Source organism: Salvia hispanica, chromosome 5, assembly GCF_029641045.1.
Source record: "Salvia hispanica isolate PSC_SH4W2 chromosome 5, Shi_PSC_v1, whole genome shotgun sequence".
NCBI classification, from domain to species: domain Eukaryota; kingdom Viridiplantae; phylum Streptophyta; class Magnoliopsida; order Lamiales; family Lamiaceae; genus Salvia; species Salvia hispanica.
In genome coordinates, this window is record NC_142696.1 from 30,887,511 (window position 1) to 30,904,891 (window position 17,381).

At 35.8% G+C, this 17,381-nt stretch overlaps 4 protein-coding genes across 6 annotated transcripts; 2 read left to right on the forward strand and 2 right to left on the reverse strand.

The window, feature by feature from the left end:
- The first annotated feature begins 1,958 nt into the window (after positions 1–1,958).
- PAP16 (purple acid phosphatase 16) lies at positions 1,959–6,133 on the forward strand. 3 transcript variants are annotated; one of them, XM_089059471.1, is made up of 5 exons: positions 1,959–2,264; positions 3,015–3,231; positions 3,296–3,604; positions 3,666–3,822; positions 3,887–6,133. In XM_089059471.1, exons 1-5 carry the CDS (start codon positions 2,051–2,053, stop codon positions 4,097–4,099), a joined length of 1,110 nt encoding a protein of 369 aa, XP_088915597.1. In that variant the 5' UTR covers positions 1,959–2,050; the 3' UTR covers positions 4,100–6,133. The 3 variants fall into 3 exon arrangements, with proteins under 3 accessions (XP_088915597.1, XP_047943992.2, XP_047943994.2); XM_048088035.2 differs by having other exon boundaries at positions 3,015–3,218; positions 3,328–3,604; XM_048088037.2 differs by having other exon boundaries at positions 3,015–3,212; positions 3,328–3,604.
- Positions 5,720–8,513, reverse strand: LOC125186361 (eukaryotic translation initiation factor 3 subunit E-like). Its single transcript, XM_048082711.2, has 8 exons — positions 8,233–8,513; positions 7,735–7,889; positions 7,329–7,556; positions 7,131–7,252; positions 6,757–6,976; positions 6,519–6,661; positions 6,040–6,177; positions 5,720–5,961 (listed from the first exon to the last, which is right to left on the reverse strand). The coding sequence occupies exons 1-8, from the start codon at positions 8,441–8,443 to the stop codon at positions 5,862–5,864; spliced, it is 1,317 nt and encodes a 438-aa protein (XP_047938668.1). The 5' UTR covers positions 8,444–8,513; the 3' UTR covers positions 5,720–5,861.
- A 2,709-nt stretch (positions 8,514–11,222) lies between these two features.
- Positions 11,223–12,298, forward strand: LOC125189528 (protein FAR1-RELATED SEQUENCE 6-like). Its single transcript, XM_048086800.2, has 2 exons — positions 11,223–11,401; positions 11,497–12,298. Exons 1-2 carry the CDS (start codon positions 11,223–11,225, stop codon positions 12,296–12,298), a joined length of 981 nt encoding a protein of 326 aa, XP_047942757.2.
- A 2,530-nt stretch (positions 12,299–14,828) lies between these two features.
- LOC125190571 (Calcium-binding EF-hand family protein) lies at positions 14,829–16,865 on the reverse strand. The gene is made up of 5 exons (XM_048087900.2): positions 16,402–16,865; positions 15,608–15,654; positions 15,343–15,518; positions 15,229–15,247; positions 14,829–15,141 (listed from the first exon to the last, which is right to left on the reverse strand). Exons 1-5 carry the CDS (start codon positions 16,829–16,831, stop codon positions 15,037–15,039), a joined length of 777 nt encoding a protein of 258 aa, XP_047943857.1. The 5' UTR covers positions 16,832–16,865; the 3' UTR covers positions 14,829–15,036.
- Positions 16,866–17,381: the final 516 nt, after the last annotated feature.

Below are 17,381 nucleotides of genomic sequence, written 5' to 3' on the forward strand. Positions count from 1 at the left end.
GTCCTGTTTTGCCATTTTAGTCCGTTCGCTAATAGGAGTCCTGGTCCACTTTTACCATAAATGGTACTCCCTCCGTCCCAAGGTAGATGTCACACTTGAGAGATGACACGGGATTTTAGGAAACGTTATTTTGTGTGTTAAGTGGTGAGAGAAAATATAGTTTTATAATTGATGTGAGAGGGAACTTTTTCTAAAAGAAGAAATGTGACATCTTTTGTGGGACAAACTAAAAAGGAAAGTGTGACATCTACCTTGGGACGGAGGGAGTAATAGGATCTTAATTTCCATTAACTCATTCTACTCACATTTCATTTAAAACTAATATATACAAGTGTGACTTCTATTTCACTAACTCTTTTCCACCCACTTTTCTTAACATTTCTTAAAGCTCGTGCCGCTAAGAAATGAGACTCATAATGGCAGAAGGAGGGAGTATATGCATTAATTCTCATGTTATCCTAAATGTTCTTATTCTTTTGGGACAGAGGGAGTATGAGAGATCAAAGTAGATAAGTTATATGAAAATAAAATACGAGAGAATAAAGTTGGGTATTTAAAGTAAGAAAAGTTATGTGCGTTGAATTTTGCCAAAAATGAAAACGACTCAATTATTAATGAACGATCCAAAAATGAATACAACTCAACATAAAAAAAAAAAAAAAAAAAAAAAAGAAGAGAGTAATATCAGATGACATAGTTGCTCTTAACAGTGACCCTTTGGTTATCACATCATTTTTCACATTAACATGGGAGTTTGAATTTTAACTTCATGGGAAATTTTAGAAAACTGAAATTTTATAATTTATCCTTCATTTGAAAGATGACGAAACAGAATTGTCTCCAATATCATTCGTTTAGAGACAGTTATCCCTTTTATAAAAATAGCGATATATGTTAAAAATTTGTACAAAGTTGGAACAAAAACTATAATAATCTAAAAATAAAAAGTTAACAGAGACAAAGGTAAATATTAAGTACTACCTAACAGTAAAAAATGTATGTCAAAATTTACTGGTTTTTTAAAATAAATTAGTGTGTCGAATGGAGTAGTATGTAATGTAGTAATAAAATTCCCATGTTCTTCGGATTATGCGAGTATATGCCTCATCTTTTTTTTATGCCCATAATGCCCAAATCACAACTTTTTTTTTTGTTGGAGTAACTTCTTTTATAATTTGTTATAAAAATGGAAATTAACATATGAAGTTATCGACACACAATACAACAACTACTACCTCAATTTATTAATTAGGTTGAGAATGTTCAACTATTAAACAACTTTACAGTACTATCGTCGATGAACGAAATTATGATGTTTCGGTTACATATATTACACAAGCTTTTACAAAAATCATATAATTGCTACGTCTTATGATCACATGTGATTAAAAGTTTAGTAATAGACAACTGAATTAGGTTAATTTCAAAACTGATATCTATATTAAATTTGTTTGTAAACTTTAAAATATACTACGTATTGGAATAGGGAGTAATAAAGTTTATGCTTACTCCCTATGTTCCTTGTTAATAGAGACATTTCTTTTCGGCACGGAGTTTAAGAATCGTGTGTTAAATGAATTTCATTGAGGCGTTTATTCGAGTTATCAAACGAATGTCACATTCGCTTTGGTGTCAATAATTTCATCTCACGACTTGTCAGACGTTTCATTAATCCTCATTGTGACATCATTCATCCACAGCATCAGAACTACATAAAATATTGTGTCAAATTAAAATTGATCAATTTATAACCGGACGAAAGGAGTATTTTAAAACAAATTAAAGCTTAATAACTTTGGTAATGCAAGTTTCATAATAAGTATTTATAAAATCAACATAAAGTGGAGTATGTTATTTTCATCATTATAAGTAGATTAGATAATTTTAAAAAGGGTAAAATGGTCATTCGACGAAACAAAGTAGTAACAGACAAGTGATTACAGTTGATAGGGAAAAAAAACAAACAAAAAGAGAAGCGTAAAAACCAAAACATTCCTCAAAATCATCTCCGAAATCACAAAACAATTCTCAAAAATTGGCAGTAAAGGCAATGCGGAGGCATTTGATTTTCTCCTATCTCTGGCTGATCATCGCTGCTGCGGCGACGCGGGAGGGAAATCTCCGGATGCGGGAGGGCGCACCGTTTAAGATAGTGCTGTTCGCGGACCTTCACTTCGGCGAGGACGCGTGGACGGAGTGGGGCCCCATCCAGGACTTGAATTCTGTGGGGGTTATGTCTGCTGTACTAGATAATGAACACCCAGGTTTACTCTTTAATATAGTGTTTTCAAGGGTCACAATTAGATTAATTAAAAAACTAGTTTCGCTAACTATCTTAAATTACTAATGCTTAACTATGTCAATAAATCTATGTTATACTCCTCTTGTTCCGTAGTGAATGCGTTTCTTTCAACACGAGATTTAAGAAAAATAGTCATAAGTAAAGGAATGATAAAATCAAAATGAAAAAGGCAGAGAGATGAAAAGAAAATAAATTAAGAGAAAGTAAAATAAGTGAAAAGAAATATGTTGACTTTCATTAAAACTCTACCACTATGGAACGTATCAAAATGGCAAAATGAATCCACTACTATGGAAAGGAGGTAGTAATAGTTAGTAGATGTCAACGCAAAAATAATGTTAACTAAATTTTGTTGACATCTTGAGTAGATATATTTAGCAGCTAGCAATTAACAAATAGTTACAATTGATCGTAACCCTACGTTCCAATTCATATATATGGCTATGTTATTGTTATTCATAAAATCAATTCTTGATTTTATTGGTAAATATGGTGGCTGAAATTGGATGCTATGTTAAAAAAAGTCCAAAGTTTAGAATTTCGCAATCTTTTTTAGTATAGCCGCAATGTCAATCTTTTCTAGTATTGTGTGACAGATATTAGTTACATTGGAATTTTTTGTAGTCTGTTTCCGTCAAGTTTTTCAGTTTATTACAATGATTCATTTCTTGTAATGAAAATTGATGGTGTGTGCATTTTTATGGTATGACAGATTTTGTGGTCTATCTTGGAGATGTGATCACAGCCAACAATATAATGGTTGCAAACGCGAGCTTGTATTGGGATCAAGCTCTCTCAGCAACGAGGACGAGGGGGATCCCGTGGTCTACTATCTTTGGCAACCACGACGATGCCCCCTTTCAGTGGCCCTTGGACTGGTTTTCACAAGCCGGGATTCCTCAACTCTTGTGTGCTCGTATGACTTCTATGTTTGATGCAATGCTGATTGTTTTAGTAATTGTGACATCCAAATAAATCATATAGTGTTTCAAGAAATGGTTTAATTGATCATCTTTTTATTTCAGGTGGTACGGAATGTAGTTTCAGAGGCACGACGCGTCTGGAGTTGATGAGGAATGAGATCGAGCGAAACTCACTGTCCTTCTCCAACGACGGGCCAAGGAATCTATGGCCTAGCGTCTCAAACTATGTCCTCAAGCTCTATTCCACTAGTAATGCTCAGGACCCGGTGGCCTTTATGTACTTCTTCGACTCAGGGGGTGGCTCGTATCCAGAGATCATATCCCACGCGCAAGTCAAGTGGATTCAGGAGATGTCTCAGGAGATCAACCCTCACTCTAGGTAGCTTAACATACTTATTTTCTTATCCTAGAACGCGCTCTGGTTCTGAAGTTTCGTGCAGGGTTCCTGAGATCATATTCTGGCACATCCCGAGCAAGGCGTACGAGAAGGTAGCGATAGGCGCGCAGTGTGTGGGCTCGATGTTCTGGGAGAGTGTTGCTGCTCAAGAAGGGGAGATGGGGATGATGAAGGCTCTTGAGAAGAGGGACTCTGTCAAGGTAGGAAGGAAGGCGCGGGCTTGTTGGTTCGAGTAGTGAGTAATGTTGGTTGATGTTTTGGCAGGCAGTGTTTGTAGGGCACAACCATGGGCTGGACTGGTGCTGCCCTCATAAGAAGATGTGGCTGTGCTTCGCTCGACACACGGGCTACGGGGGGTATGGGAACTGGGCGAGAGGCGCGAGGGTTGTCGAGATAGAGCAGCAGCCATTCTCTCTCAAGTCATGGATCAGGATGGAGGATGGGAGCACCCACAGTGAGGTCATCCTCAGCTCCTGATGCAAATAAGGCAGCCATTCTCTCTCAACTCACCATGCAAATAAGGCCACCAGTATTAAATTAAACTTCTCTCTCTCTCGATTATAGTAGTAAAATATCAGCCAGTATATGATGGTTAGTCAAATAAACCTAAATATATAAGCACAATTAAAATATAGCCAAAGCATAAAAAGAAGAGATCAATTAAATATAAAAATAATTTTATCTCACCCGTAGACGGTAAACGGAAGATTTAGTTAAACATTAATGGAAGAAAACATAATACAACTAAACTAACTAAAGCCTTTGATCAAAGGAATCACGATTTGAAGCTCCATCTACACTCTGGCTCTCTCTATCTCACATATGAGTGTATGTTAAGGAATTATGTGATAATCGTTCTCCAAAATATGAGTAGGATTTGAAAATTCTGAAAATAAGCCAAACTTTGACTTTTCCTCACCTTTCACCCGGCCCGGGAAGGTCTATGGATGACCCTACCCTGCCCCGGTATAGGTTGTGGAGGGGGATAGCATTTTCACCCTGCCCGGGAGGTAGGTTTTGGCTTGAGCTCGGCCCGTGTAGGCTCTCTGGATAGCGAGCAATTTTCGTAAAACGGGCCTAACTTTTTATACACTACTCCGATTGAAGCGTACAATATACCCATGCGAAGCTATTTCGAAGAAAAATAGATTGATATCCTTTACATGCTAAATAGAAGTGAGAATTGTATCCCTTTTTCCCTTTAAAACTCAAAAAACTTATCAAAACAACCAATTGTTGTATAATTAAAAAATGCAAAATTCAAATTATGAAACTCAAAGTAAATCTACTAAGCAAAAACAACAAATTAACAAGTTTATCACGAATGCACCTGTCCTCCATCTCATTGCCAAACACATCAGCCTAAAACGCCCCAACTGCCCATGCATCTACCCTCTGTCTTATTCCTAGACTGATGTGGAGCGAAAGGCAGGAAGAAAATAAATTTGAATAAGAATCGGAATGGATATAAATTGACTTGAAACAATGAAACAAAATCCTCCAAAGAGGCCAAAGCATCCTCTCACAAAGGCCTACGATTTACACAGATAATAATTGATCTTTTCTATGCATTCCTCAAAACCTCCTTAGTATATATGAGTTTACAATATAAAAATTCAACCAAACCATCTTATTCTAATCAATTCTTATTTATTTATATCAAATCTAATTTATTCAAATCCCTCCAAATCCTACTTACTTTAAAATAGGGCATAATCATTTTTCATAGTCAACTCTTATGGCTATTTTGTTCCAAATTATTTGCTGCTGAATTTATTCCATGCATGTATCTACTGAAGTTATTCCAAATCATTTTTCATAGTCAACCGTTTAGCCAACCTCAAGGTTTAGACTCCTATTTCAGCAGCAACAGTGCATGTGGTGATTTCTCAACCAAAATAATTCGGGTTAAACTTTTTTAGAATTTTGCATTTTAAATTTAAGCGTAATCAATAATACAATTTTTCGGAACAAGCATCATGAAGTTAAAATGATTCAAACTACGTATGTAATTAAATTGGATATTTGATCAATGCAGTAGCTCTAAACCAAAATGAAATTCAGGTTCAATGAATATTCCAATGTAAGTGCGCCATCTAACTCAATTTAATTTTATCTTTTTCAACAAAAAAACAAATACAGTATTACTACAAGATATAGAACGGCATCCTCAGTTAATCCAGAATTTGCAACAACAAAAACCAACTCATCATTCAAAAACAAGATGTGCGCACAATATCTATCGTGCCGTCTGCGGAGGAGCATTTTCCAGAAGCTGGTGAACTATTTTATAGGTACGGTTCGAAAGAGCTGTAGTGTGGTTAATGAGCTGCTCATACCTGAGGAGCAGAAAAGATGACTCAATACATATACAGAGACAAAGCTATACAGGAAACGCAGAAGTGTACTGAACTTACACACTCGTATCATTGGGTTCCATTATAATGGTTCCCAACTTTGAATCAATCCTAGCTTCAAGCTTTGAGGTCCTTATTAGATTAACTATCCATCTTTCAGCCTCCTCGTAATTCAAATTCAGCTTCTCAGCGAGCACTCTGTCAGTACCACCAAAAAGAGATGAGTGGTGCTGGTACTTGAGAATATCAATTCTCAGTTTAGCAAATATTCCAATATATATAAGAATAAACTTACTACATATGCCTAGAATTTTTATTGATGGTGGCTATTACTCTATTAGAAGCGATGTCAAGCAAATACACATGATTTTAATACTATCTCAGTAGTGACTGACCCAAAGATGCGGAATATGAGCATTCATAAGTATTAACTGAGTTACATCAAGATGGAAAGTTAAAAAGTGAAGTTAGTGTGGCTATTCATTTGAAGAACAGGAAGAAAAAATAGTAATAGTTAGAGAACAATTTCAGGTACATACCCCATATCGATGCGCTGATGAATGCGGCAGTAGGTCTCAAAGATGAAGAGGCGAGCATTTTCAAGAAATTCATCTCTCAGAGGTACAGTTGTGAAATTTCCCTCTTCGATTCTTTTTCCAAGAAATGGGTCGTTCAATATAGCCTGCACAATCATACAGTTTTAAAAATTACTAATATATATTCAAAGGATCACACCATAGACATGAATGAGGAGCTTTTGGAGTTGAGAAAATTTACTTCTTCACACTCTTTCATTTTCTTCTGAGCTCCATCAAAGTCATAGTTGACGTAGATGCAAGCCAGAAACTCTATAATGGGATCATCATGAGAGTACTGCTCTTGCTGGATAACCTTTATGAATTCCTTAAACTGTGGCCTTCTCCTTTTGTTCACAATGAAGGCAGTAGCCAGGTACCGTAAAAGGTGGGGTGCATTTGTTTGAATGGCATTCAGATACCTACAAGTAAGTAGGTAGTTGATTACAATTTAGTATTCCCCTTCTTCAACTTCATTGGGAAAGATGAAAGTTTTTCGAAAACAGAAATGAAGTATCATCAAATGGCAGACTGCACACAGAAACATCTAAAAGAACAAAAAGTTAAGAAACATACTTGTCTTGATTAAACAAGTCAATAATCTGAGTTCTTCCATTATCATGGTTGAAGAAGATGAATAGACTCCAGTGCATTAACCATATTCTATTTTGGACTTGATTCAGGGGGGAAGAGAAATTCTGCAAAGACATACTGATTAGATTTTTAAAAACACAAATAAACAACCATAAAGTCACAATATGTGCACCAAACAACCTTGGAGTCAATGATTTCCTTCAAATGGTTAAGCTCCTCCAGTGCAATATCCCAATTTTGCATCAGGACCTCTGCTGCCAACTTTCCCCATAATGCACTCAAACTTTTGTCATTGTTGGTACACAAGGCTCTGTACTGATACAGATAATCCGCAGCACCAGAGTAGTTACCACATTCAAATTGAAATTTGGCATAATCGTACAATGCATCAATCTGCTCAGGGCCAATCTGGGATACAACCAAAAAACATAGATTTATCAATAAATGTAACAGGCAATGAAGAAGTCTCCACAAGCCTATCAAATACAACTTGCAAGTAAACCGCATCTACAAGTATGAAAAATCACATATCACTCTTCTGAAAAGAGAGATGATCATGAAGTTTCTAAAATGAAGGAGACTCAACCTGATAGCGCTCGTTAAGCATCTGTAAATTGTACTGTTTGTCAGCCCTTAATTCCTGCACTGCTTGAGGATTCTGCAGAAATCCAATCAAAGGAGCAGCCCCGTCTTCCAACGCCTTCAGCCTACCGACCACCTCGGCTCTCCTATCGATCATGTCTAAAGTAAACCAACAGCAAGAAATACAAAGATTTTAACACAAGTGGAAGAATGAGCGCACATAAACATATCAACATTCACACGATCAACACTAGCAAATCTAAATCCACACATAACACAACACTGGATTTCACCAATGGAAATGAGCAATTGGAAAACCTGGAAAGCCAAAACCCTAAAATAACTGGAATTACATCCCTAACATACGACAATTTGGTACCGAAATGATCAAATCGAAATCCTTCATTGCACCAACCAATCAAATGCACACCACAGACGTATTCCCAACAACACCTTAGAATCCAAATTTTCAGGAAAAACAGAAGAAAAAAAAAATACACACCCTGGGGAACATCTTCCGAGCGGTAGAGAGATTTGTGAATATCCATGGCGTAATCTACCATATTAGTGTGGTTGAGAAGCTCAATCTTCGCCTTTAAGATATCTTCCTCAGGATACAATCCTCTCTCTTGCAAGAACTCGAGCAGCGGGAAAACCAGATGCCTATCCAGATTGGGCGCTATCCGCGGCGTCAGGTCGAACTTCGACGCCATTGTTTCCGATTAACTGACTGTGAGAGGCGCTGGGATGCCGGAATTCTTTCTGGTTTAGGAACTAGGTTTTTAAGAATTAAAATAATTAATTAATTGGATTTGTATTTTTCGTAACGAAGTGAATTGGGCTTCGGTCTGGGCCTGGGTATGTTGGGCCCAATCTTGATCATTGCGTTTTCGTATTGATGTAATCTAATTAATCTTACTCATTTATTTTGTAATGCATAAAGTAAGTTTTCTTCTTTCTTTTTTTCCTTTTTTTATGATTGACGATAAATTATTTTATTCATGATAATTCAGATTTTTGACATTTATATGAATGAATGAATCATATGATCTTATTTTGGGTCAACCAAATTTTTAATACGTACATTCTTTTTTTCATGTTTTACATGGACGTCCTATATTTAATTTTTATGAGCAAAATCTGTTACGATAAAGCGTATGTATTCTTAGAAAAAGTGATTTACTAAATCCCCTATCGTTATGCTATTTAGTTTAAAATGCTGAAGGTAAGTCTTGATTTACGATAATCCATAAGGTAAATTATCTTTTTTTTTCCTTGATTTATCGTGACATATGTGCATCATAACAACAATTTGCAATCCCCTATTGTTATGATATTGTAGTATTTTATTTCATTCGCAACAATATTGCATCATAACAAATTGTAATGCATTACGTATAGTCGTTTGGCATGCAAGATATTTTCGTTTCTCTCTAACTCTAAATCATACTCTCTTCATTCTATGTTAATTGAGACATTTTTTTTCGGCAAGAAATTTAAGAATAGTGTGTTAAGTAGATAGTGAATAAAGTAAGAAATGAAAAATGAATGAAGTAAGAGGAAGGATTACTTTTTGCTAAAAGTAGAAATGATTCAATTATATTGAACTTTTCAATATAAAATAATGACTCTGTTAACATAATGGGAGGAGTAATTTTTTGCTAGTAATTATATAAACACATGGTTAGTATCAATTCTTCATAAGTTTCGGTAGATATGAGGAGTATTATTTTCTTAATAAATAATATTATTATAGCATTATCTTATTTCGCTCACCACAATATTTGCATTACAACAGACGATATTTTGCACTACACATATGTTCGGTTTGCATTTATTTTTTTTTGCTAATTTATGAAAGCTAAAGCATAAATGAAATGTTGGAATGTACTTGGCAAGTTCAATATCGGAGATGTTATCGCTCAACTTGAAGGGAGAAATTTCGTTATAAGGGGTTAATTATGCTGATCTTTCGAAATTAGGGATTAATTTCGCTGACCTTTCAGAATATAAGATCGAGGCGTGCGTATTTTTCAGAACAAAGGATTTTTTATTTTTTTATCCTTTTTCTATTTTTTTTTCCTATTATTTATTTCCCATCATTTATAAGTGGACTAAACTACCCTCTTTATATTTTCATCTAAATTTTAATAAATCAACATAATCACCTTTCATATTTTTTCCGTGTATTCTAATAAATCAAACAGAATCACGTTTCAGTTGAGAGACGCCTAACTCTCATCTCTTTACTCTAGAAAACCAGACTTGCCTCCACCTATTTCTTCTATCGTGCCTCCACTCTCCATCCTTTGCTGCTTCTTTTCCTTACTCCAGACCCGTCTCCACCCTCCTCGACGGGCGCCTCCGCCGTTCGCCGCCTCCATCTCCACCCTTCACTTCCCGCCGTCTCTTCAATCCAAAATAATTGTGATTCTGTAAGAAACCTATAAATACATGTATTCATATTTTCTGTGTTCGATGCATATGCAATATACGTATATGAATATTTATTGTGTTTGTCCACATATACAAGTGAAGAATACATGTATATATACATACGTTAAAATAGTGTTATAGCTAATAAGTTTAAATTTATTTGCATTTTAAAATCACTTACTTGCTTACGCAATTGAAAAATTTAACATACATTTATATGAGATTTTGTGCTAGAGCATAATACATCTATATATAAATGCGTTTGTTTGTGCAAGAGTAGAATACATACATATATACATTTGTTTGTACATATATATTTGTTTGGAATTTTGTATAATTAAAAATTTTGATATATAATTCTTTTATTATTCGGTAGGATGGATCACATGGATGAAATTGATATTATTAACTGGGACAGTATAGAAATTACTCCACTTGAAAAATCACATATCGGTGCTCCTGAGAGCTTGATGGATAAAGAAACAATGTTTGCATTTGTTGGTCTAACCTTAGAGAAACCTAGTGATACAGCAGTAGATGGAATGAATTATGGTCTAATTGTTGATGAGGTAACGGACATACCAGTTGATGACCGTATTCCTAATGAAGAGAATGTATTTTATGATATGGATGACCCTCCGATGGATGTTGGAACCATATACACAAATATGAATGATGTTAGGAAAGCAGTGAAGCAACATGCTATAAAGACTCAGTTTGAACTAGGAACAGAGAAATCCAACCCAAATTTGTTCAGGGGCTTTTGCAAAGCTGAGAGTTGTCCATGATCAATTGTTGCTAGGTGGATGAAAAATGAAAAGCATGTCAAGATATAATATGCTAACTTGTTAATAATATGTACTATTGATGTAACTAATATATTTGATCATTTTAATAATATGTGCATTTTGTAACTAATATTTTGTGTCCCTGGGACAGGTTTGTTTGAATAAAGGTGAGCTTTTTCATTCATCCACTGACAGAGTAAGGACCAAGATGGCATCATATCATTGGATTGGAGAAAAGACAATCCCTTTTTTAAAGAAAGATCCAAACATGGGAGCAATAAAGTTGCAAAATGAGTTGCAGGAGAAGTATGTCACCACAATTCATTATTCTACTATATATGCCGGTATGCAAATTGCATGTGAAAATTTGTATGGAACATGGGAGGACAGTTTTGGGAATTTGTTTAACTTTAAGGCAATGGTTGAGCTTAAATGCCAGGGAGTGTGGTTGAGATAGGGAAAGAGACCGAAGACGGGGTGTATTTTCAAAGATTTTTTTGTTGCTTCAAACCTAGTATTAATGGCTTCCTAAATGGGTGTAGGCCATATTTAAGTGTAGATGCAACAGCTCTTAATGGTAGATGGAATGGACAACTAGCTTCAGCTACTGCATTAGATAGGCACAACTGGATATTTCCACTTGCTTTTGGGTTGTTTGAAAGTGAGACCAATGAAGAATGGATTTGGTTTATGGAGCAGCTAAAGAGGGCAATTGGAAGTCCACCTCATTTAGCTATTTGCTCAGATGCATGCAAGGGGTTGGAGAATGTTGTGAAGGCGGTGTTTCCATGGGCAGAGCATAGAGAGTGTTTTATCCACTTGATGAAAAAAATTTCTAAGAGGTTTCAAGGTCCAATTTTTGGACACATGTATCCTGCAGCTAGGACATTTTGTCCAATTTATCATGAAAAGCTAATGCACAAGATGTACGAAGCAAATGATAGGGTGCAACCATTCTTAGAGACATATCACAACCTATTTTGGATAAGGAGCAAATTTTCCGAAGACATAAAATGTGACTATATTACAAACAATATTGCAGAAGTATGGAACAACTGGGTAAAGGACCTTAAGGACCTTCCAATAGCCGAGCTAGTTGACAGTCTGAGATCAAAGTTCATGGAGCTCTATGCAAGGAGGAGAGATATAGGTGAAAGATTGGAAGGCCACACCATGCTTCCAATTGTTGTTCACCATCTCAATGTTCTTAGTAGACAATTGGGCAACTTGAAGGTCAAAGTAGGTGGTATGGGTGAGGCAGAGGTAACTGAGATCACAGATAGACACAAGGTACTTAGACATGTTGTGAATCTTGCACAACACACTTGCTCATGCAAGGAGTGACAAGTCTCAGGGAAACCATGCCCACATGCATTAGAGTGATAACTTCACGTAGAAATCCTAAAATAAAAATCCTTACTTTCCAGTGAGTCTCTTTAAGCTAGCATATACATGGGTAATTAGCCCATTTCCCGACAAGCCTCAGTGGCCTAGCATAAGCCTTGGATTCAAGGTGTTACCTCCTTTGAAAAAAAGAGCTCCCGGTAGACAGATGAAACAGTGGGTATCTGGATGCTTGGAAGGCAAAGGAAACAAATCTAGAACAAAAGGAATGTGGCAGGTCTAATGTAAGCAATGCAAAGAGTTTGGTCATACTTCATAGGGAGTCATTAGCTAAATGTGTCTTTAATGGAGCAAAGAAAAGGTAATTATTTGGATTGCATCTCCTCTTCATTTTATTATCTCAATCTTATTTTTGTTTTGCTTACTTGAGTTGTAGGAAGAGCCGTGCAAAGGGACGACCTTTAGGTGGGATGCATGCTAGTACATGTCAAAGGCAGGGGGTGGTTGATGAACCAATGAGGTATAAAGAATTAAATATGTATAATTGTTACATTGAGCCAACTTTTTTTTTTATAAATTGACATTAATATCAAATATTTTCAGCCAAGTGAATTGTAGCATGGAGGTGGAGGAAAGCCTAAACCTAGAAGACGTACCAATAAAAAGACGTACGAAGAAGAAACTCACTTCTAGGAAGTTAATTTAGTGATAATGTATTTTGAGGAACTAAGCTTTTGAAGAACATGTTCTTGGATGACCTATGCTTTTGTGGAAGTATTTTGTGGATGATCTATGTTTTTGTGGAAGTATTTTGTGAAACTATGATTTTGTGAATCCATACTTTTGTGGAAGTAGTTGTGGAAGAGGAGTTTTGATGGTTGCTTTTATATATAAACATGTTTTTTTTGGATTTTTAAAAAAGAAATACTCATTAGCAAAGTAAATGATTCAGGATGGTATACGATTAAATATTGTCTACTTTTTCACATAGCTTATTAGTAAATAGGAGTAATGATGATAAATTATTTAGTGAACAAAATTGTTATTTAGAATAGTTCACGCACAAAGGCAATATGGAAAAGAGAAGATATTCAAATCAATATTTTATTATTTTTATATCATTGTATAAGGAAAATATTAAAAGAGAAGATATATATTCCAAAGATTGACAAATCTCGGAAATGATCGGCTGATTTATTAGAGTTTATGTGAAAATATGAGAAGGGTAGTTTAGTCCACTTATAAATAATAGGAAAAAAGAATAGAAAAAAAAAATAAAAAAAAATCAGAAATCCCTTTTTCTAAAAAAATACGCACGCTTCGATCTCATATTCTGAAAGGTCAGCGAAATTAACCCCTAATTTCGAAAGGTCAGTGTAATTAACCCCTAATAAGCGAAACAAATGTTAGTATTAGGAAAGAATAATATTCTCAATATGCAAATTATAGCTACAAGAAAATATATTGATATCCTTCACAATTTAGTTAGGGCAAATCCTCTATATTAGAGTATGGTTAACGTTAAGAGTAAATAGGCAAAATAAATAGTATGAAGTATGGTAAAATTCTGGTCTATCCCGCAATTTTTAAAAATGGCCAATTATGTCCCATAGTATATGATTTTGGGAGAATTGTGTATGCTTTTGGCAAGCGAAAAATATCATGCAAACAAAACATTTGACTATTTAATCGACGTCACTTAATACATTTATTCAATTGTGTTTTTAATTTTTACATATGTATGTATGTTGATAAATTAGAAATAGTAACATAATGAAATATTTTGCTATGAGACAATTGAGAAAAATATCAAAATAATGATATAATCATTTTTTAAAGTTATGGGATAGACCACAATTTGACCAAATTTCATGAATTGTTTCCATTTACCGTAAAGTTAATGAATACAAAGAAAATAATACTCCTATTCGTCAACACAATGTATTATGCATTTGCTTCAGTCAGTGATCAACTCCTCCAACCGACTCCAACAAACTTGCAGCTGAGAGTTAAAGTTAGTTTGCCAGCTAATATAACAGTTAGAGAGTTATACACTATAGTCGCATGCATGCATTACTCTGCTATTCTCATTCAGTCATTTGTATATATACAAATGCTGTCTGAACTAATAAAGAACATCCATCAATAATAAAATTATATTTATATTTAATGTAGCTTTCTCATTTTATGCGTCTCTCCGCATCTTTACAAAGTTTTACATCTTCAACAATTAATATGGAGTTATAACATCGATGCTTCTACAAAGTAAACAGAATGTTTGCTGACGTTAATGCCTGGACTTGGTTACTACACAGTCAATTACTACTAATACAGTTCACCAAGTAAGAAAACTACTAGTACTATTTACAGTTGCTTTTTAAAGTTGATGGTTTTGGCCACCTAACACATTGACTTACTATTAATTAATTCCTAACTCCTACCTTGGGTTTTTTCTTGCGACTACATTGGCACAGGTAGTGACAAAATACCAACTCACATGATGATAAATTATTGACTGAAATTTGAAAGCTTCTAATCAAACACTTGAAGCACGTGATTCATAAATTTTCACAAACAGCAGAAAATTACACTGTTTTAAAACTAGATAATAGACATATTACAACGCAAATAACAGCTATGTAACGCTACGGCCGTTTATGAAAGTAAAAAACATCAACACAAAAGATTTAGATTCCAAATTCGACGCAGATAGCAGAAACGACATAAGCTGCATTCTCCTAAGCAATAAGGAAAGGTAAAACAGTTAACATGAAGGATTCGTAGGTGAAAGTTGCTGAACCAGAGAATGAGGTATCCTTCTCCTTGAATTTCTCAGTCAGTCCCTGCACAAAACACATTCAACGTTAGCACCGCTTTACCAAACCGCCTTGGAGCGAATCGAGCCAAACATTTAACACTAAATTGCTCACCTTCACAGTGAGACAGCACCTGGTTTAGAGGGAGGGAGAGAGAAAAGGTAAGAAAATCAGTAAAGTGAAAACAGTAGAATTGTTAATGAAATGAAAGCAAAGGGACCAACATACTCGATGAAATTGTCGTATTCAATGGCCTTGTTCTTGCCACCACTTTTGTCAAACTTGGAGACCAGCAACTCCAGAACCACCGGTGACACTGAGAATCCGAGACTGAGGAGGGCCTCCCTCAGCTCGTTTGTGTCAATCTTGCCGCTTCTGTCCCTGTCGAATCTCTCAAATATTGCCTGCGCGAGTGAAAATTTGACTGGATCAGATGCAAACAGAGACATCTAAATGGTAGTGTAAGAGTAGTGAGATCGGATTAAAGACTGACCCTCCAGCTCTGAAGACTGTAAAAGACTTGAGTGAATTCTTTCGGACCTATTTCAAGAAATAACAACACATTAATACACGAAGCAACTGAAATGATAATGTAGTTCAGCCTTCTCAATCATCCCATCAACGAGAACCCGAAGGGACCACAGAATCTCAACATTTTAACACCTTTACACATCATAGCATCAACAAGCACATGTCTCATCATTTTATCATAACAGAACAGAACATGATACTATAAAATGAAGCATACAGCATAGCATCTTAATCGTGCTTGCAGAGAGAATCAGTTCCCCACAAGTCGTCCATTGGTCTAATTGCTAGTGCACTCAATTATCGAGGTATAAGAAAATGCAGAAAAAATGCACATTGTAGGGCCAAGGAATTATAAGCCTGCAGACAAAATTGCATGATTTCCTTGTAACTGAGCTGATTCAAATTCAACACCTAAAACCTCACAGTGCCCTAATTTTTTATGCATAATAAGTTTCCAGCAAATAACAACAACTGCGTGATTCAAATTCAAATTCCTAATAACAACTGCGTGATTCAAAATTGCATGATTTCCTTGTAAATGAGCTGATTAAAATTCAATACCTAAAATCTCACAGTGCCCTAATTTTTTATGCATAATAAGTTTGCAGCGCAAATAACAACAACTGCGTGATTCGCGACTAGGTTACTCCTTTTCTCCTCCTAATCAAATCCCTAGCTGGCGAGCAAATACGAATAAACGAAGCGAAAACAGTAAATTCCCAATTTGATGAGTGAAAAAAAATCAGACGCAAATACCTATTTTCCTGGTGTTAGTGTTGGTAAAGAGATACATAAGCAGATGCACGGTCCTCAAACTGAAGCTCTGGTTATACGAGGAGAGCGCGCGCTGAAGCTCCTTATCATCGATGAATCCACTCCCGTCCTGATCGGCCATCTGAAAGCAGGAGATCACGCTCGGATCAGTGCCGGGAGGGAAAGCCGAGGGAGTGAGCGCGGCGAAGGGGCTTCCGTACGCTGCCGGCGGGTAGCCGCCGTAGGACTGATTGGGCGCGCCAGGGGGAGCGGAGGGGGCGCCGTAGGGGGAGGCGACGGGGGCGTAGGGGGAGGCTTGGCCGGGAGGCGGAGGAGCACCGTAGGGAGCGGATGGGTAGGATTGCGAGGAGGGAGGCGGTGCGCCGTAGGGGTAGCCGGCGCCGGAGGGATTTTGGTGAGGGTAATTCGACATGATCAGAAATGGATAGAATAGATAAGCTGGAATTGATCGAAATGGGAGTTGAGTGCTTATTTATACCAATTTTGGGTATCAGATCTCTGAGGGGTGGGGACCATTACTCGTTTCAATTTGTAATCATATTTTTTATATTCTATATATCATTATTATTGTCTATAAAATATTTTCCAAATTATTATAATATATTATTGTAATGAAATTTACTAGACTCATTTTGATTTTTTTTCATCTATATACTTAAATTAATTTGTATCAGTTAATTATAACAAATAAAAGTGAAGTATATTTTGCATTGCGTGTTCTTCTATAGTTTCAAACTGATAATAATGATTTACTAGGTTTAGTTAACGTTTCAAAACTAGAGACAGTGAAAAAAGCGTTATCTGGGATTGGTTATTGAGGGTTCAAATGTTGATTGTGATATTCTACGAGTAATGTTCTTTATACGGAAGTTTTTTTTAATATTTATGATGCATTAGTACGATCAAATTTAATTAATTTTGTTCTTTATGTTTTATACTTATGAATAATGAAATATGGGATT